The 19,671-nt window shown below is 41.7% G+C and overlaps 4 protein-coding genes and 1 long non-coding RNA gene across 5 annotated transcripts in view; 1 reads left to right on the top strand and 4 right to left on the bottom strand.

Moving 5' to 3' along the window:
* Positions 1–102: 102 nt before the first annotated feature.
* Positions 103–2,822, top strand: GatA (glutamyl-tRNA(Gln) amidotransferase subunit A, mitochondrial). The gene is made up of 3 exons (XM_068295979.1): positions 103–442; positions 506–748; positions 1,690–2,822. The coding sequence occupies exons 1-3, from the start codon at positions 162–164 to the stop codon at positions 2,684–2,686; spliced, it is 1,521 nt and encodes a 506-aa protein (XP_068152080.1). The 5' UTR covers positions 103–161; the 3' UTR covers positions 2,687–2,822.
* NP15.6 (NADH dehydrogenase [ubiquinone] 1 beta subcomplex subunit NP15.6) lies at positions 864–1,537 on the bottom strand. Its single transcript, XM_068295982.1, has one exon. The coding sequence runs from the start codon at positions 1,440–1,442 to the stop codon at positions 978–980; it is 465 nt and encodes a 154-aa protein (XP_068152083.1). The 5' UTR covers positions 1,443–1,537; the 3' UTR covers positions 864–977.
* LOC137581734 (uncharacterized) lies at positions 2,772–4,425 on the bottom strand. Its single transcript, XR_011033233.1, has 2 exons — positions 4,218–4,425; positions 2,772–4,158 (listed from the first exon to the last, which is right to left on the bottom strand). It is a non-coding gene; the product is annotated as an uncharacterized lncRNA (long non-coding RNA).
* Positions 4,426–6,230: 1,805 nt separating this feature from the next.
* On the bottom strand, positions 6,231–7,505 carry LOC137582930 (F-box/WD repeat-containing protein lin-23). Its single transcript, XM_068297719.1, has 3 exons — positions 7,379–7,505; positions 6,772–7,323; positions 6,231–6,708 (listed from the first exon to the last, which is right to left on the bottom strand). The coding sequence occupies exons 1-3, from the start codon at positions 7,484–7,486 to the stop codon at positions 6,481–6,483; spliced, it is 888 nt and encodes a 295-aa protein (XP_068153820.1). The 5' UTR covers positions 7,487–7,505; the 3' UTR covers positions 6,231–6,480.
* A 729-nt stretch (positions 7,506–8,234) lies between these two features.
* LOC137582574 (octopamine receptor beta-3R-like) overlaps positions 8,235–19,671 on the bottom strand; it is a 35,593-nt gene continuing 24,156 nt past the window's right edge. Inside the window, 9 exon segments of the mRNA XM_068297167.1 lie at positions 8,235–9,439; positions 9,526–9,634; positions 11,154–11,555; positions 12,884–13,493; positions 13,495–14,751; positions 14,881–15,058; positions 15,156–15,431; positions 16,623–16,823; positions 17,889–18,723. Of these exon segments, the coding sequence (XP_068153268.1) occupies positions 9,229–9,439; positions 9,526–9,634; positions 11,154–11,555; positions 12,884–13,493; positions 13,495–14,751; positions 14,881–15,058; positions 15,156–15,431; positions 16,623–16,823; positions 17,889–18,403 (3,759 nt within the window). The 5' untranslated portion in view covers positions 18,404–18,723 and the 3' untranslated portion in view covers positions 8,235–9,228.

Raw genomic sequence — 19,671 nt, 5'->3', positions numbered from 1 at the left:
CTTGTTTGGCGGAGTGACCAGACAACAGTATTAAATTCATTGCGCGAATTTGTATGTAGATTGTTATCTACATCGAATATTTACCTCTCCTCTTCTTGCTGATATTGTTAAATTGCGGTTTGAATAAAGTTGTTTATGTTGAAGGCTGTCGGAGTAAAAGTATGCGGCGACACCTTCAGTTGGGCATCAAACAGGTGCACGCCAGCTACTTGGATGGCCGGTTGTCACCTCATCTGGTGACGGAACAGGCACTTAAAGATGCACACAGATTAAGGACCTTAAATGCGTTCATACGGCTGACCCCGGAGCTGGCTCTACAACAAGCCAAGGAATCGGAGCAGCGTTACCAGAAAAAGCAGCCGAAGAGCGAACTGGATGGCATTTCAATAGCCGTAAAGGACAACTTCTGCACTGCCAATGTGCCCACGACATGTGCCTCGCGGTGCGTTGTTGCATTTCCAAAAGTAAAACATAAAAATAAATCAAGTGTGCTCTTTTGTTTTAGAATGCTGCAGGATTTTGTTCCACCTTATGATGCAACAGTCGTTTCTCGCCTTCGACAAGCCGGAACTGTTCTGTTGGGTAAGACCAATTTGGATCAGTTTGCTATGGGCGCCGGGACCCTAGACTCCATTTACGGACCCACAAAGAACATTTGGAGTGAGGACTTGAGCGAAGACAAATGGCGGATAGCGGGTGGTAGCTCCGGAGGCTCGGCATCTGCTGTTGCAGCTGGCCTCTGCTATGCGTAAGTAAATATTTGTTTTTGTTTACATTTTGCAGTACTCGTCATAACCTCGAAAGAAGTTTCGTCTCTTTTGTCGGGATTTCGACCTTAAATTGAATATAAGATTTGAAAATCATTTTCAATTCACATCGAAATTTGCAATTTTATTAGGCAGAACGCCAGGCAACTCGTTCGCAGGGGGCCCATAGCTCGCAGCTCTCAATTACATAACAAACTAAACTAAAATTGTTTAAATGATAATTTCCGTATTGCCGAGATCCTCATCAGAGGGCAGCACAATGCTGGATGGGTCCACATAATTGGGACTAACTAGATCCACTCCGGCCTGCTCGCGTCGACGCAACTCCAGGAAACCTTCGCGCTGAGCCCAATTGCGGATTTGCGTGTCGGGCAAATATGCCCAATAGAAGGTGCCCCATACTAGACACAGTGTGACAGCGAAAAAGAATGTGGATTTGGTGGCTTTGCGATCGTCGGTCTCTGTCTTATAGTCGAAGCCATAGCTCACCCAGTTCTTGGGATTGGGATTGGCGAAATCCTCGGTCGTAACGCTGGCTGGTGCTGCGATTGTCTCGTCCTTCTTTGGCGACGTCTTGATGGAGCGACAGGCGTGCAATGAGCTGGATGCTTGCTTAATGGCCAGGGAACGCTGGAGCGCTACAGCGCGACTGGTGAGACGAAAAAGCGCAGACATGGCCACAAAAAAAGGCACAAAATTGTTTGCAATTTTACTTCGCCGTTCGCTAAGAGTTGTCGGACAATTTTCCTAGAGTAGCCAGACTAAGTTGTTCGTATGATCTGGCAACACTGAATTTTGACACTAGTCTTAAGAACTGAGACCAAAAATACGGTCTTATTAATCGATAATTTTAGGGTGTTGCGCGCCAAACTTTAAAATATAACCAGAAAGTTAATAATATCGTTTTTTTTTATTATTACAGCGCCATTGGCTCCGATACGGGTGGCTCTACACGGAATCCTGCATCTTATTGCGGCGTCGTAGGACTAAAACCCACATATGGTCTGGTATCGCGTCACGGACTGATTCCGTTGGTTAATTCAATGGATGTGCCTGGTATATTTGCACGTTCTGTGAATGACTGTGTTAAGGTGCTTAATGTTATTGCTGGTCCCGATTCAATGGATTCAACAACCATTAGGCAACCGTTTAGAAAACTGCAATTACCAGAGGTGGATCAAATCGACTTGCGGTCTATACGAATTGGTATACCTAAGGAATACCACTGCTTGGGTCTGTCTCCTGAAGTGTTGGCGACTTGGACAAAAATCGCAGATGTTTTGGAATGTGCAGGAGCCAAAGTGGAACAAGTATCCCTGCCCCATACGGCAGCTAGTATATTTGTTTACTCCATTCTCAATCAATGTGAGGTGGCCAGCAACATGGCTCGCTATGATGGCATTGAGTATGGACACAGAGCGTTGGACGAACGCAGCACAGAACAGTTGTACGCCACAACGCGGGCCGAGGGCTTTAATCAAGTGGTAAAAACACGAATACTTACTGGCAATTTCCTACTCCTGCGTAAAAACTACCAAAAATATTTTGAAAAGGCGCTTCGCGTGCGTCGCCTAATAGCCGAGGACTTCTCGAAAGTGTTTGAGACGAACAATCAACTGGTCGATATACTTCTCACACCCACCACCCTGACAGAGGCTCCGTTGTTTCGGGACTTTTCAGCACTGAGCAATCGTGATCAATGCGCTGTGCAGGACTTTTGCACGCAACCCGCCAACATGGCCGGAATCCCAGCTGTTTCGATTCCCGTACGTCTGTCCCAGAGCGGCCTTCCGCTCAGCTTGCAATTAATGAGCAAAAGCCTTAATGAACAGTTGCTGCTTAACGTTGCTCGCTGGATTGAAGCACAGGTGTCCTTCGAATGCCTAGAAAGCGGGCAACTACAAGCTGCTGAGCAATAGCCTAGTCACTAGTTACTGTGCTCTGTTATACGTTGGATTGACTGGTTTGACAGGGGAATCCCTATTCATGTTAAAAGAGTAAGAGTTTGATTGAAAATATTTGTTTAATAAACTAATATCTTTAATATTTTTGTGATATTCAGTCTTTAGATAATATACAATTGCTTTCCCTTTGGATGCTGAAAAAGTTGGCCTGTTTTTTATCCCTGCTGGGAAATCTTTTCATGAGTTTTTCAACGAGATCACGATTATCGGTCAGTTGTGATTTCTTAGTTGCATTACAATTAAAACAAGTGATCGAATCCAGTTAGGATGATGCCAACTATTCCATCTACTTAATTGAGAATCTTGGAGTCAATACGCAGAAATACCTTTTTGTGTAGTGTGCAAAGATTAACTCTGGTCTTCCTTGGTATTAATAATGGGAGAAATCTCCCTTTGTGTAGTTACCAATGATTAACTATGATCTTAATGGGCTTTCATTAGGAATCCAATTTATTTTAGTAACTGGAATATCCTTGGCATTTCTGATGAAAATGGTTTCCATGTCTCTTAATTGACTCTTTGTTTTTCGATTTGATGATGATGGTCAAAAAAGCCGCTTCTAGCTGGAGCTGGCTATTTGAGCAGCGAATCCTAAACCAATTGAGACAAAGTCTCTCTCTGTGTGGCGTGCCTGAGGACTTAGCGTGCCAATATTAAGTTTGGCGTATCTGTAGCCATGATCGAATAGAAAATTCTATATTTTATACTGAGATTGTTGCTAAGGTTTGCCCGGAGTCTATCTGCGGCAGATGTCCCTGATTGACCTGAACAAAGTACATGCCAGTCTAGCCAACTGGGCAGATATTCCCTAGGCGGAAATGGTTTTGCCAACTCGTTTGGGGTGTACACTGGAAGACCGCAAGGTCACAAGTGGCGGTTGGATATGGCCGGATTTAGTCCGTTCTCAAAACATATATTTATCGCGCTTCTTGCACTAATTGAATTCAATTAATTAGTACAAGAAGCGCGTCTATTCGATGAAAGCTAAGCCTCTGACTCCACATGCCGGCATGCCACTTGGCTGAGAACAGAGAGAGGTTAATGTCATGAGGTGTACGAAGAGCCGAGAAAGCAATGCATCAGGGCAGGCAATGTAGATGCTCCTGTTGTTCCTGCCGGTATTGCTTTCGTTGAAGTGGGCTCCATTTTGGACCTGCGTTATATCGATCTCGTTCCAGATTAAGTGAAGCCAGCGCAGTAGAGTGCGTAAGTTATATTTCAATAGTGAAACTATCATTCTATCGTTCGTTTCCCATTGATTTAGAGTTTAAAGATAAAAGAAAATAACAGGTGTCAGGTATGTAGACATGTCTGAGTTTTTCTTTAAGGTGGTTCTTGTGTGAAACATTGAGAACAAAGCCCAATGAATGTTATTATCGTAGCAGTGGTATTTTTTGTTGTTGCCTCTTGTTTGCTCCTGTCCTGTCCTGTAAATTTCGATACGTTTAAAGAAAAGCGCCGCAAAAAAGGATAAACTTTAAATCACAATTGTTGTCGATCATTTTAACGTTTTTCTCCGGAAAAACTGCCGCGGTGATGGTTTGTTGTCTTTAAGTGCAGCACGGTGAGTCCGAAGTAAGCTCGCGAATGGAAATCTAATTAAAAGTGAGATTCTGAATTTGTTTTTTTTTTTGTGAGTCAGAGCTAACAAAGCCAAAATAAATTGGCGAATGTTGCTGATCCCTCTATGCGAGGTGGTTGAAGACTAAAGAGAATGATAGAATGTACAAGGTTATATACTGCTTTCGTTGTGAAATTCGAATGATGAGTCAGCCGATAACTTGAGAGGGAAGAAATAGTAAAAACCTTTCCAATGAATGTACTATGTATATAAAAATTAAATTTAAAACTGTATTTACAGCTGATGTCCGCGTTGTCGTTGTTTGGTTTATGTACTTGAATCTAATTTCAAGCTATTATGAAATTGAGCATGAATCACAAAAATATAATGAACTAGGAGAAACTAAAACTTGTGATGAATGTATAATCAATCACACGGTGATAGTCGAAAAAAATATATGAAAAAACTGGATGCTTTCACCCAATGTTGAGAACTGCAAATCGAAATGCATTATTCGTTTTTATACCATAGCAAAAAGGGCCGTACAGAGCTACAGAGCTGAAATTTTGGTTGTATATTTCGGATTCAGCCGGATCCGACTACTATATAATATTTCATATAGAAACGATCTGTGGAAGTGACTTTAATCCATAACTTCGTTATTTGCTATGCCAATGTAGGCCGTTCTTTTGCAAACATTAGACTTTTTTAGGTAAAACGTTTTTCCGCTTGTCAAAGCCGTCAGGCTATAGGTAAGAAATGAGTAAGATAGTCGAAGTAAGCCCGGGCCCTCTGGTTTTTCATTTGCTTCTGACTTCTAAAATATTCCTTTTTTTATAAACTAATATTTATAAAGTTCCTTAAAATTGATCAGGCTACAAAACTCTCTATTTCCATCTGTTTTGCAGCTTTGGGAGGAAATGTCAAAAAATCGAGTCGAGACCCATTATTCAAAAAAAAGACATTTTATGATCAACGACAGCAGAAAAAACATCAGACCTATCTAATTTACGATTCCTTTGTTAGATACGGTGACAAACTTACAATTAGACCAACTATATTTGTTTGTTTTTGCCTGTCTATGTAATAACTGCACATAATTTATTTGACAATGGTATTAGTCAAGGCGGAGCCAGGTGTGAGTAGGGGACCATTTAAACCAATTCACTTTAGAATGAAATTTTAATAAACTTTTATAAGTTTTCAACTCACAAAACGATATGTTAAGTGAAGCAATTTGTTACCCTCCCAAATTTAAATACTGGTTTCGCCCTTGATATTGGAATTTATCTAATCAATTATCTATTCTACTGACTCGATGAGTACTTGTGAAAGTACCGTTAACATATTGTATCTACTGATCATATATGGTTGAATAGACCTCAATCATAATATCATCTTCGACGTTGCTTTCTAAATTAAAATGAACAAGTGTCCGACAAGATTACTCGGAGGGCAGTTATTTGTGAGGAATACTTAATTAGAGACGTAAAATGGGTACCTCTCTGGGTATATCTGCACACAATGTTACGGATTTCGCGGTAACCCAAATGATAAGCGGGATTGGAAGGCTCGGACAGAGTTTCCAATGTGAACCATACCTTACTGATTCCAGCTAATAAAATTTTACTTCCACCATTGCTTCATGCAAATATTTTAAAGATTGAACGTGTCAGAAAAAAGAAGGTATTTTACATAGTTTTTCTCTCAAGGGGTCAACTCAATTTCAAGAGGTCAGATCGTACCACTATAACATTTTGATGCCATAAAAACTTTCGATCATATAGCTTTCTTTGCTGAGAAGTTTCTCAAAGTGTAGAAAAAATTGAGTGGGAAATTTAGGTCCTTTAAACCATTTTAAACAATTCTCCAAAAATGGGTTAGAGATTTTCTATCCTATGCCTTCACGATTACATACATATCTCAAAACTCAATTGATGATCAAGGAAAGGTTTTTAATAAAAATATTGCAACAATTTCGCTCGATTTTTGGGTTTGATTGTAAACTGTCCATAACTTTCCTTTAATAACTTCCTGTCAGTAACTTTAAATCGTTCCTTTTTGATTAAGATTTGTATTCTAATTTCTACAGAAATGAATTCGGTCATGTTAGACAGCAAACTGTTACTTTTGAAGGGAAACAGATCTGAATTCGTGTTGGCAATGCCCAATTCATTGGCGCTTAAACTTAAATAAATTTAGCTGCTCGTACGAATCCATCACTCGTGGCTATATACACGAGATTATTTTTGCCACAGCATATGCAGTTTACGCAACTACCCACGTCCACTTCACCCAGGGCACGGGGTTGGGAAGAGGCCAGATCGGACCAGCCTTTGACCTTTTTGTCATAGCCACCGGAGTAAAGGTGTTTCTCATCACCGCAAATGCTATTAACAATCATGTCATGCCATTCCTAAAATGTAATTGAGTTACAGTTCTCATTCTGGAGAAGGTAAGGATACGAATGTGTACTTACCGGCATGAGCCAAATGTGGGCAAACTTTTCTTGCGGCAAATTGTTAACCAACTGGAGGCCCATGCCAGTGCGATCAGCAAACGCTAGATAGCTTCGTTTGCCTTCGATCAGCGGACCCAAGAGTAGCAAAGGCGACTTACCCGGCACCACAGCCTTGTTGCTATATTTGCCGGATTTCCCTTCCACCACCTGGGAGACTACCACGTCCAGATCCCGCACTGTGTAAATAAGCTTTTTCTCGCCAGCCAAAGATTTCACCTCTTCCACCAGATTGTACTTGAAAAGCATGCGATCATTTGTCCAAGTGGTTACTACGCCCTTGTCGTCGCCTGTGTATAAGACAGAACCGTCACAGTACATGGCCTGGATGGCATCGTCGCAGCGAAACAGTTCCTGCACCGAACCGTCGTCATATGGCGCCGTCATGAACTTGACCTGACCATCGCAACTGCTCGAATATAGCTTGCCCTGCTCATTCACGGCCATGCAATAGATGTAGGAGCCGTTGTGGGCATCAACAGTGCCCAGCAATTGCAGTGACTCCGACCAAATCTGTGGGTTAATCGGGCATGGGTAGGAGGTGCATAGAGTCTAGATATGTACCTACTCGAATTTTGCCATCAGCTCCTCCGGAGAATAAAAATTGATTGTGATAGGCCAAACAAGTGGCATCTCCTTCATGAGCTTCCGATGATGTGTGCTCGATTTTGGGCATTTAGCGAGCGCGTCGAAACTACTAGCCAAACTGAAACATTTCCTCCAACGTAACAAAGGTGCTCACCGATTTGTATATGTATCCATATGAGCATATGAGCATATTGTGGTTCTCATTCTCTTCGGTGCTATAAATACACGCCGTTTACCGTCTACCCAATAAGTATACGAACACATTCTTTTAAAACACTTTAGTTGTTGTTCCATCAGCAAATACATAGAAATATACATAGTCACAGAGTATTTATTCTTATCATAAATAAAGTTAACTAAATTCAACTAGAAAGTACAATCAATATCCTTGACTATCACAAAAGTATCCCAAAACTAGGGTAATAACAAAAACTCGAAAACATGGGAAACGATATTGGAAACTAAACGACTTGAATATTTCGCTACAATTGCCAATTTTTTTTTTTTCATTCTTTTTTTTGGTTTTCGATAAGATTGTCAATATCAATATTCTGTTTTGAAAATTCTTGGCAATGCGCAAAATCATTTTTCGTATAATTAAGTTTATTGACTTTAATTTAATGGAATATTGTTTGTATGTTTTTTGTTTTGTTGCTTCATTTAATACCGCATTTGTATATAGCACTAAATATCTTAATATTACTGTAATCCGATATATGTTAATGTAACTATATAGAAGCTAATACTTTTCAACCAAGTTGGACATGATTTTGAAGCAAAATAACCAACCAAATCATATCGATGAAATTTGAAACTTCTTTTTATTTATTATAGTTTAGCTGTTTCCTGATTGATCTGTTGTTTTGAAACTTACAATTACGTTTAAATATCAATGTTTTTAACTGATGTTTTCTGAAATTTTATACCCTTGCAAAGAGAGAACATTAATCTTGGTCAGAAGATAGAAAGAATCATTTTCGAACAGATATACTTAAGTATTCCTGATCAGCACGAAGAGGGGAGTTCATGTAACCAAGTCCTTCTGCTAGACCGAAAAATCTACAGACTAGCCAGATCGGACCACTGTATCCTAAACGAAAGTCTGCGGCAAATATTATCAAGATCGGATGACTATGTCATAGCTCTAGAGAATAAGAAAAACTTGCAAGGGTATGCAAACTTCAGCACTGCCGAAATTAGCCTCGTCCCTCTGAATGAATTCTAAGCATGATCTGTTCTAAATTTTTGAAACGAAAGTGACAGGTTTGGTTCTAGAGTTGGTACCTCATATGTGGGAATCAATGGGATTTTGAGGATAACAAGCTGTAGAAAGACGAGAATACTTTTTAATCGAGGGTTGGCTGAATTTCTTCGATATACCGAAGATATTTTGTTATTAAGTCTAATACATGAAATGCTTTCTGAATCGTATGCTTAATGTATTTTCGGTTGATTTTTAGGTTGACTTTTACGTATATATTGTAGATGAGTCTATGTACATTTATAACCCATAGACAAACAACATTTATAAGTTAATAATAATTACTAGTTGGGCTTACGCACTCGCTTATTGTTAGTACAGTAATTAGAATTTTAATATTTAGATTCCCTACACACGTATACATACATATAGCACGATAATTGCATTAACACACGCTGAAAATGAGTATTGCTTGGATTGGAAACATTTTTACTATCTAGATCTTAGGGGAAAACATTCTGTATTTGGTAGCATCTCGTTATTTGTTTTCGTTTTGTGTCGGTGTTAAGAGTATTAAATATCACTTAAGGGGGGCATTGTTCAGCATTCAAGTGGGATTTCATTCGGACTTAGACGTAGTAAGCATTATAGGGATTTCGCTTCTCCAGACACGGTAGCACACACTCGAGCGTATTGCGAAAGGCCTCACGAAAATCGCGATTAAAATAGGCATAGATAAGCGGATTCAGAGTCGAGTTAAAGTAGCCAATCCAAAAGAGAACCACCACCAGAACATCGGGGCAAGGGCAGGCAGACCCACAGAGCGAGGTGATGACGTACCTGTAAGCAATGAAGGAAATCCCAAAGAAGCCCAGCAAAAGTTGAACAAAAATTCAGTGACCTAATCCAGACTAGATCCAACTTACCAAAGAAAAAAGGGTAGCCAGCAGAGCAGAAAGACACCCATGATGATGCCCAGAGTCCGTGCTGCCTTATGCTCAGCCTTCCAACCCTTTGCCGGGCGCACAGATCCGCCTATATGTTCGGATAGATAAAGAAGTTTTTCTTAAAGGATCAAAAGTGATTGGCTGATTAATTTTGATTCGTTCAAGTCAACTCCAATCTTATATCCATTGCAATTTAGAGTCTTTTCGTGTAGATGCAAAAAGTTTGTTTGCTTGCCGGTTGGTCAGTTGGTTGGTCCTTTTTTGGTTGTCGAATGTTTGGTGCGTGTGTGAGACAGACATGTTGTGTATACGCTACGTGTTACGGGTCATGTCTTGGCATGTTTAACTTTGACATTAATATGGCATTTGTTGTTGAATCGATGGCAAGTATTTCGCCCGAGTCCCATACCTCCTTCCCGCTTAATTCCAGACCCTATTTGGGTCGCTGTCATTTAACTACTTGTGTCACTCTGTGTCGGTGTCTGTATGTGTTGGTGTGGGTGTGGGTGTGGGTGTTGGTGTCGGTGTGAGGGAGGGCTGGGCAAAATAATAAAAACGAAGCAAACAATTGAAAATATTTACACAGGACACTTGTTATCACAAAGACACACAGGCATTCGCACCATACTCCGGAGTCCGGACAAAAACATAAACATCAGTGGGAAAGTGAAAGTACAGAAAAAACAAATCAGACAGACAACAAACAGTGAGCAACAGGAAGTGGCGAACAAGTTTGTCCTGGGGAGTAAGAGATTGCCATTGGCCATTGGCAGGAGCGCTGCCACAACCTGAGTAAGAAATCATAATGCAAAAGGGCGCAAAGAAGGCAAAGCAAAGAAAAAAGTACAAAACAAGAAAACAAACGCACGTGCAAAACGGAAGCAATTATGTACAGCATGACAGAGCAAAGAAGAGGCGAAAGCGATAGCAAAAGGGAAAGCGAAAGTAGGCGCAAGGTAGACCAAATTGAGAAGAGTTTTTGAGCCCTCTCCCTGGACTTTGTGTTGAATCCTGTTTGGCAATCAGGCCGGTTCGGTTAAGGTCAAGTTTTTGGTATTTATTTGCCAAAGGATTCCTTATTTATGGGTGTTGCTTGAGTACTTTGGATTAATATAATCCTAATAATAACATTGGTTAAAGTGATGCTCGTTCGCAGCTTCATTTAGAAATACCGAAAGGGTTGAGAAAATGTCAAACGTGATCGACAAGACAGTCAGATTGCGACAGATCGGACAACTAGGTAATTAAATTGGAACTAATCAATGCCATTTAACCAATGCCATTATGCATATGATGCATTAAGGATCGAATTGTATATACAAGTATGTACATATGCGAATTTATGTGTGCTTTGATTGATTACATTGATGCAAAATGTGCTTTTTAATGTGAAATACGATAAGGGATTGAGTCGATGCGTGAAATGAGATTAGTAGATGTTAAAGAACAGACTAAATGCGGGCGATAGAGGATAAGGAACGTCAAAGAGCGAGATATATAGAGAGAGAGAAAGAGAAAGCTAGAGATGGAGGATGAAGGAGAAAGTACTAGGTAGTACGAGGTGGGTATGGGAATATGGAGGTGTTGGTGGAGACAACAAAACTCACCGGTTGCGCCACACTGACTACATCCGGTTTTGAAGCGCTGCCTTCGTTTCTTGCTCTGCTGCCAACAAGCTGTAACCGCTGCCGTACGTTTGTGCCAGAAGCATGTGAGCCCCTGGGCATGGGCGTTGGCGTTATCGTGGGCGTGGGCGTGTCTACTACGTTTACTATTTGCATTGGCTGTGGTGGCTGTGGCGGTGTCAGTGCTGGTCGTGTTGGTGTCATTGGAGGTGGTGATGTCGGCGCCGCAGAGCGGACATTTGGGCAGCGGGCTGTTGGGCATGGCCACCGGGGCAAAGCTGATGCCCCGCGGCTTTTGCTCAATGATCTCGGCCTCATCTTCATCCACAAATATGCAGATGCCACCGCGTCGGATTAGCGAGGATTTATTGGAAAATTCGTGCTCTGCTTGGATATTTCGATTTGTTTTTTTTTTTTTGGATTTTTGGTTGTTTTTTTTTTGTATTGTTTTTGGTTTGATTGGAGTAAGAAGTATTTGGTTTTTGGTTGGACAAAATTTGATGATTTGATTAACATTTACACACGCACAGACAAGGATAGATAATTGAAAAGAGATATACAGATAAAGATTAGAGAGGGATAGAGAAAGAGACACAGATACGTAGAGACGTAGTCGTAACACGTTGCACTTAAAAGGAGGAAGGAAACTTGTAACTAGGACTAAATCACATGCGGATCATGCATTTGACACTGGACAAGAACAGGAAATATTTAAAGGGAGCTTGTGGAAATAATATCGGTAGAGATTAATCAAAGCATTGTCATACTGCAATCGCCTTGTCCTATATATTTAATAAGTGTGGTAGTTTTTCTAGTTAGTTACAGTTCTAATACTGCTGGTGCATTTTACATAAAGATAAAGCATTTTGGCATTTTCGGTAATAATTTTTCGAACGCCTCACACATACATCTATTTCTTAGCTAAGGTCTAGGCGAAATATTGCTCCAGGAACTGAAATGCATTTTGGGTAATTCATTTTACTTAGTATTATTTTAGTACTATCACAAATACGGATGTTAGAAGATTCATTTAAGTTTTTGGTCTGGAGACAAGGTGTAAGTCAAAGGCGTCACAATAGAGCGTGTTTAACTGAAATGGACCATCATTATCGTTATCAATTGATCATCATCTAATCATATACATACATAACTGCTTAGATCCAACTGATTTTCGTGTAGACAAAAATGTAATTAAGTTAATTAAATAGAATATTTGTCTGTTGAATTGAATTTAAAGCTATATCTTCCGGTTCCAAAAATTTGGCAACCAAATATAGTTTTATAGATTTTAATGTAGGTTGAATTTATAACTGGAAGATAGAGTCGGTTTATTGGAAAACTTTGCCTTCTTTGGTGCTTTTTTTCACTCGCTTGAGAACGTTTAAATTATGTTAATATAACTTTCTAAAATCGGTTAAACTTTGGACTTTTTCAGAGTTTAACCGGTTAAATATTTGCTCAGACTGTATTTTGGTAATTGAATGTACAGTGATCAAGAATCACTTTATCAAAGAGAGGGGCCTTTGAAAATCCTGCTATCTGATCTAGAACTAAAACAGCGTCGCCAGCCTAACTTCATGTAGATTACGTCTGATTTTTAACCACAACGTTCGGTTGAATTTCAGTTCAATCTGTTTCAATATTTTGCTTAGACATTGTACGCTACTCTACATAAAGATTTATAAATTCGGATTCAGTGAAGTTTTACATACTTGCCGAGCTGGTGGAGACGCGACCCATTGGTATATAGCTGCGGCTGTCGCTGTGCTCTTGCGAAAAATTGATGACGTTTACGTCGTAGGTTACCACGGAGGCCTGTCGCTTGCGCACAGTTTGAATACCATCATAGCCGGCCAGGATGCTGCTGCGATGTCTGCCGCCGGAAACACTTACATCCGTGTCACCACAGCCGAGGGTGCTATCTTTGCGCTTGAATAGCGGTGATGTGATGTCCTTGTGCTCGCCTTCGACGGGTGACAGCGTGGAATCGAGAATGATTTCGGGCTTGGGTGATATGTTGGCTGTTGCTGGGGGCTGGGATGTAGTGTGTGACTGAGACTGCGGCACCGGCAATGTGGTGACCACGTCCAGTGATACTGTGGAGGTGTCGCTTGGTGAGTAGCCTGGACCAGCTGTGTGCGGTGGTGGCGACAGGAAGTACACGTTAATGGACGCCGATTGAGAAGAGGAGCCGCCTGGGACTGGTACAGTTTGGGTGGCAGCCGGTGTATTTGGTGGAGACATCAGATAGTTAGCACAAACCTGGTCACTGAGCGTGCTCATGCGTTGTGGGTCCGCCCGATGCCCCCCTGGCTGAGTTGTCGCCGAGTGGAAAGCTGAGAGAGCGAAAGATTTCCGCCAACTCGGAGCTACTGGCAATGAGCAGACTATTCTGTTCGGGCAGCTCAGGCGGCGATAGCGATGGAGGAGGTGTGGCGGGTTGCTTTGGAGACTCGCCAAAGCAGTCGGCCAGCTGGGCCAGATCATCGGTGACTCTCTCGCCCACTTCGCTGGTAAAATCTATTAGCTGTACCCCATCACTGAATTGCTGGATGATATTTGTCCCGCTTTGCTCACTGAGCACATTGATGTCCAGCAGAATGTCGGGCTTGTTGGGCGTGGAGTCCGTGTCACTATGCTGTCGCGTTCGTTTTTCGATTTTGCGTTCCCTGCCACCAGCAGCGCTTCCATTGTAGCTGTGTGACAACTTACGGTTCCGCGCTCTTCGAAAGAAGCTCGAACCTTCGGAGTTGGCCTGCTGTCGTTTCTTTTCCAGAGCAAAGCCCTCTCCGCTTAAGCGTTTTGTTTTGGCGAGCAAAGTTCGAATATTAAAGCCCTTTTCCTTTCCGGGAAGTGGATCTTGTACTTTGGATTCGCTGATTGTTCGCAGGAACTCAGAGTCACTGGCGGCAAACGCCTTGCGACCGCTGACTGCTGCCCCAGCCTTAAGTCTGATAAAATCTGATTCGCTGAGGGCTGCATATTTGCTGCCACCACCTATCCCGACTCCCGCTCCCACTCCTACACCCACTTCACCGGCCGTTTGCTTCTTGAAATACAAGTAATTGTCGTCGATGAGACGTTTCAGCTCCTTGTTGTCCTCGGCCAGGGGCAAGTGTGTGTCATAATGGTCTGTGGTCTCGCTCTCATCGCTATTGCGGCCGAAAACCCTGTAGGCAGTCGATTCTGGTTCCTGCTCACTAGTCCCACTACCACTGGTTAGGCTCAGTTGCTGATGTGGTCCCGCCTGTTGCTGATAGGGCTGTTCGTGTTGCTCGTGGCGCTCTTGCTGTGGCTGCTGTTCCTGTGGCATCTTTGTTGTCGGCAGTGTTTCTGTCCATATCTGTGGGTTGAAGACAGGGGCAGGAGGTTGCAACTGGTTGTGCATATGTCCCGGCTGCTGCAGCGCCATCATGGAGGGCGCACTGTCTGTATGGGTCACCTTCTCGTATCGCTCCTGCTCCAAGTCCCGTAGATCGATGCTGCTTCGGCTGAGGCGTCGCGGAGGCGGGGAAGGGACTCGCAGTTCATCGCACTCGTCCTTGTCGTCGTCTTCGTCGGTGGCCGGCTGCAGCATGTCCTGTCAAGTTGCAAGGATAAACAACAGCCCAACAGGCATGTTTAAGTTTCAAAGTCAATGAAGGAGATTCCCTACTCTCAACCACATATTACCACTTCCATAATATATGCTTGTTTGATTATAACTCACCTCCAAATTGCTCAATGCACTGTGCGTCTCCTCGCGTGTGGAAGTGGCATTCAGATCGCAGTCACTCGGATGCAGATAGCTCAGACTTGTGGGCTGTTGGGTGTGACCCATGTGCACACTGTTTAGCAATATGTTGGAGCTAGTGCGACTCAATGCCTTGCGCTGGCGAACGGCCTCCCTGAAAAGCACACCAAAGGGAAGCATAATTAGAAAAGATTTACAATTTCATATTCTCATTTGCATTAGTAATAGTTATCATTGTATATAGTACTCACTTGAAGATGCGCCAGTACATCACCAACATTACGATGCCTGGAATCCAGAAGCTCACAGAACTGGATATGAGCGCGTAGGCCTTGTTTACGACGAATGAACATTGGTCGGGATGAAGTGATATTTCGCGTAGATGTTCAGCTGTGGTATACCATCCCAGAAAGATAGGAGTGAACGAGATCAGGGCGGGCAAGATCCACACATTTGCTAGCATAAAACACACCGTTTTGTGTGTCATATTTAATGGATACTCCAGGGGACGTACAATAGCATAGTATCTAAGTGGGAAAAATATCATCAATATCAATAATATTCAAAAAGTACTAGAATCAGTTTTGTTTAATGTTAGTTTTTTTTTCAGTAGAGCTTTTACAATTCACTACTGGCTTAAGACTTTAATGAGTCAATCTGCCCACTTATTACGCTGTTTCAAATAGAATGTGTCGTCTCTTTTGAGCCTATATATATGTCCTTTGCATAATATGCCATTTACACCCGTTTGATTCATATATCTTCCTGCGGTTGGTTAGAGCTGACGACTTGAAGACTAGACAAATTTGTCAAAGCAATTGTTCATTCCGTTTTTATAAACAAGTTAAAAAAGTAAAGATAGATAATGGAATATGTTTGTGGGATTTGTTGTGTGACAAAGGGACATTTAGTGCCTTTGCAGTGCTGTCCTTTTTATGGGTGAACCGAAGAATTTAGTTGCCAAATAGCAACAAGGTTATTTTAGACAGACTTTTTGAGTCCCAGTAAGAAAGAATTGAAATGTACTCCCACTATAAGAACTAAACCCCAAATGAATCATTTTGTTGCAAACAAACATGTTATAAAAAGAATTTATCATGAATCCTTTCAATTCAAAAGTAGGTAGATGAGAGGCATTTGAGAGGCGACTCATTAATTCTCTAATTTCCATTCAATTTTGTTGCTTATTTCCCTTTAGTATTTTCTGCCCATCGAAAGGTGAGCGAAATACAAATTAATTAAAACAGACAAAAGGCCCAGCTGTAGCGCCACCTCCATTCTCCGCTGACCATTGTATTTATATTGTTGTGTAGGCATCGCAGCTGTTGGTGCTTCCGTTCAGGCATAGCATCAATTAACAGCCGGAGGCAGAAACAGAGGAGTGGTACATTCAGCTGCAAATCATTTGGGTCGCATTCATCATACCCAGAGCCATGTCCATGCCGATGCCCACTCTATACTCATACCCATGCCATTACTTGGAGTCACCGGACGGCCTAATGTTTGCTTTTGATATAAACGCGCCTTTCACAGTAATTAATTGTTTCTCATTCGCTATGCGCACAAGGTTTTGTATTGAAAGTGATTTTGCCTAATCCAGCATCATTGGGAAAGATTAATGGGAGTTTTATTTAAAGAGAAATTGCCACACCCACCACTTCAATACAGTCTAAGCAATTTGAGTGAAAATGTGCGAACATTGTTTGCGGCTTACTTACCTATCGACCGATATGCAGCACAAATGCAATATGCTGGCCGTCGAAAAATAAACATCCAGACTGTTGTACACGTTGCACATGAACGGGCCAAACATCCACTTGCCTCCGGACAGCTCTACAGATGCGTTGAACGTCATGGCGCAGAGGGCGACCAACATGTCGGCCATTGCCAGAGAAACAACAAAGTAATTTGTTATTACACTGTGAATGAAACAACAACAAATAAGGACTCATATTAGGTATATCCCTGTATGTATGTATGTATGCTGGCTTGGTGGTATGGCAACCGCCAAGCCGCCAAACCACCAACCGTCATCTAGCATACTCCAGTGTGTTAGAACTAAAAGCCATATCAAGCGAATGACACTGCATCTGTTTACCAAATGCATCAGCTTTCGTTTCGTTCATTCACTGTTCGTTGTGTGGTGTTGTGTTGTCCTAGTGCCGGGAGTGAGAGCTTAGCATTACGTTCCATTTCCGCGCCTGGCACCAGTCATAGGGTAGCTCCTATACAGCAATTTCCTTGGTTGTCATAAGTCATTCGGCTCGCCAGGCACCTGCCATCAGAAGCTTTCGTTCTACGTTCAAAGTAACTACATTTCTTTCAATGCGCAACTTTTCATCCTTATGTACGGAAACAGTTGACTTAATTTTACTCAATTTAAACCGTCTTATTAAATTGAAATAATTTTGTAATGACTTGAATTCAATTTATGTAGTATAAATTTATCTGCATCTTTAAAGGTTTAACTAGCTACTGTGGTGGTATATTTGATCTATGGCAAACATTTAATTCTCTACACCCTCATGCTTCAAAGTTGAATTTTAAAATTGTACATTCTGCTAGAATATTAAAGTATTTGTTTATCCTTGAAGACGGAATACAAGCTCGTCCCTTTGCTGCATTAACGCTGTGAATAAAAAATGCTAGCGCTGAATTGTATGCTACAGTTATTTGCACGGCACTCTGGGGTGCCCTATCAACTACATACATATGTATGTATGTATGTATATAGATACACAACGGTGCTGTCATTGCTTGTGCAGCGCTAGTGTGTCACATTTAACTTTATATTGTGCTTTATTCCACTTGTCGCTCACGTTAATTAAATTTATAGCGATGCCAGCCTCCGTTTCCATCTCCGCCTTCAACTCTATCTCTCAATCTCCACTTTGACATCCACCTCCTATGTATGTATATCTGCTGCCCTGTTTGTGCTCTTGATTCGTAATTAAATACAAGTGCAAGTCAATGTGGGCACTTACCGCAGTTTCCGATTGCGCTGTACAGAGATGATGACCAAAGCGTTGCCCAGAACGGCGGCCAAGATAATTGACGAAAAGATAAATCCCTTGAGTATCAGTAAAGACGTATCCAGCCAACTATCATCGGGGTCTGGCTCAATGAGCACGTTGGTGGTATTGGCATTCGGTGTTATGTTTGTGGCAACTGTTGAGAAAAGTTCATGGGCGTCTAAGGACGACTCGTAGGACTCCGAGGATGTAGATGTTATTGAAAGTGAAGCCAACGAGGCATCATCAAACTGCAATGTTGTTGGTAAAGTCGATGTTCTTGTTGTTGGTGCTACTGTTGCTGTTGACAGCAGTAGACTGCTGCTCTTCCTGCTTCTGGCTGTGGAGCCTAGAACTGTGCTATTTGCGGCAAACGTTGGAATCGATTTGCTTTTGCTTAACGTGGTTGTTGCTGAGGCCGTTAAGGTTATGGCTAATGCCATTGTTGTATGGCTTAACAAGTTTCCAGAATTCAGCAGTACGGTCATTTTTACTCTTCAGCTTTGTAGCTTCATTTTCACTCACTTCAGCTGGGCTGGCAGTTTAAAAAGCCCATAATTGCAATTTGCAAGGCAAACAAGTTTCGACCCGCAGTAGCAACAGCATCCTGATCGACTCCTGCCGCACTGGTGGCACACCGACTTCATCAGCATTGACTTTGAGTGTTTGGCCAAAGCTCCATCTCACGATGGTTGTTCACCTTTATCTCTGTCACAGTCGCTGGGGTTCTTCCCCCTTTGCTGGGCGCTCCTTCTTTCTTTCTGAAAAGTGTCCCCCGAGTGGCGTTTTAATGCTCCGACACGGACAGCTGCAAATGAATAAATGAATACTTTATGAAACAAACGAAATAAATGACAGGTTTTTCTATATAAGTTGTGCGAAATTTGTGATGATGCGAAAAAATTCTTCATGCCACGCAGCCCATAAATCGTTGCGTGTATTGATTGCTTTGCAGAATTCTTTCATCAAATGGAACAGTAAAATAACAAAACGAATGAAAAAACAAACAAAAATAGCAGAGTTACATATAAAGTTGGCTTTGTGTCGACGTCTTTATACACTCACAGACACGACTCGACTTTCAGAAGTATCAGATTACACAAACGAAACGAAAACTGAACAGTTTCTGTTCACTATGACATTGGTAACGTTGTTGCAAACAAACAATTCGAATGACAGGTATTTGCCCGTGTGTTATTCATTATGTCATTAGCTAAGTCGACGCTGCATTCTAAATCTGAGTACACATTGTATATTGATAAACCAAACATAACACAACTTTAGAAAACCATAAATCTTGTTTCTAGTCGATCAGTGTACAGCATTATGCGGCCACTGCACTTTCGACCAAAGTTAATCTTCCTCTTGGCAGAGAGTATGCATATATTACGTATACGCCATGCGAGCACTTGGCATGCATTTTATTTGAATGCAAAGCAACGTCGTATCCACATTTCTCCAGTGACAGGACACACAGACAGCCGAACAGACAGAAGCAATGCTGTCAAGTGTTCACATTTGTTAGTGGGTGATGGGAAAATCTACAATTTGTTTCTTTAAAAGTTCAGATTAAATATAAATAGAGCAGGCGGCATTTTATTTCGAAAGTAGATAGAAAACGGAGCGTACATTCTACCAGCTTTAAGTGAAATTGTCTCTGCCAAAATGATTCAACTACAAGGTATCTTCATTTCGTATCAGAGAACAACATAATCGTTCGAGAGGTTTAAATACTTTAATACCACTACAGACTACA

This window comes from Drosophila tropicalis, unplaced genomic scaffold (assembly GCF_018151085.1).
Source record: "Drosophila tropicalis isolate 14030-0801.00 unplaced genomic scaffold, ASM1815108v1 contig_859, whole genome shotgun sequence".
Taxonomy (NCBI): domain Eukaryota; kingdom Metazoa; phylum Arthropoda; class Insecta; order Diptera; family Drosophilidae; genus Drosophila; species Drosophila tropicalis.
This window is presented reverse-complemented; position numbering and strand designations above follow the sequence as displayed.

Excerpts from the sequence above, each read along its gene's own strand:
- GatA (XM_068295979.1), top strand. The coding sequence starts at position 162 with ATGCGGCGACACCTTCAGTTGGGCATCAAACAGGTGCACGCCAGCTAC. Across the intron at positions 443-505 it reads CCCACGACATGTGCCTCGCG|AATGCTGCAGGATTTTGTTC; the intron begins GTGCGTTGTTGC and ends CTTTTGTTTTAG. Across the intron at positions 749-1,689 it reads GCAGCTGGCCTCTGCTATGC|CGCCATTGGCTCCGATACGG; the intron begins GTAAGTAAATAT and ends TTATTATTACAG.
- NP15.6 (XM_068295982.1), bottom strand. The coding sequence starts at position 1,442 with ATGTCTGCGCTTTTTCGTCTCACCAGTCGCGCTGTAGCGCTCCAGCGT.
- LOC137582930 (XM_068297719.1), bottom strand. The coding sequence starts at position 7,486 with ATGCCCAAAATCGAGCACACATCATCGGAAGCTCATGAAGGAGATGCC. Across the intron at positions 7,324-7,378 it reads GAGCTGATGGCAAAATTCGA|ATTTGGTCGGAGTCACTGCA; the intron begins GTAGGTACATAT and ends ATTAACCCACAG. Across the intron at positions 6,709-6,771 it reads CCCACATTTGGCTCATGCCG|GAATGGCATGACATGATTGT; the intron begins GTAAGTACACAT and ends ATTACATTTTAG.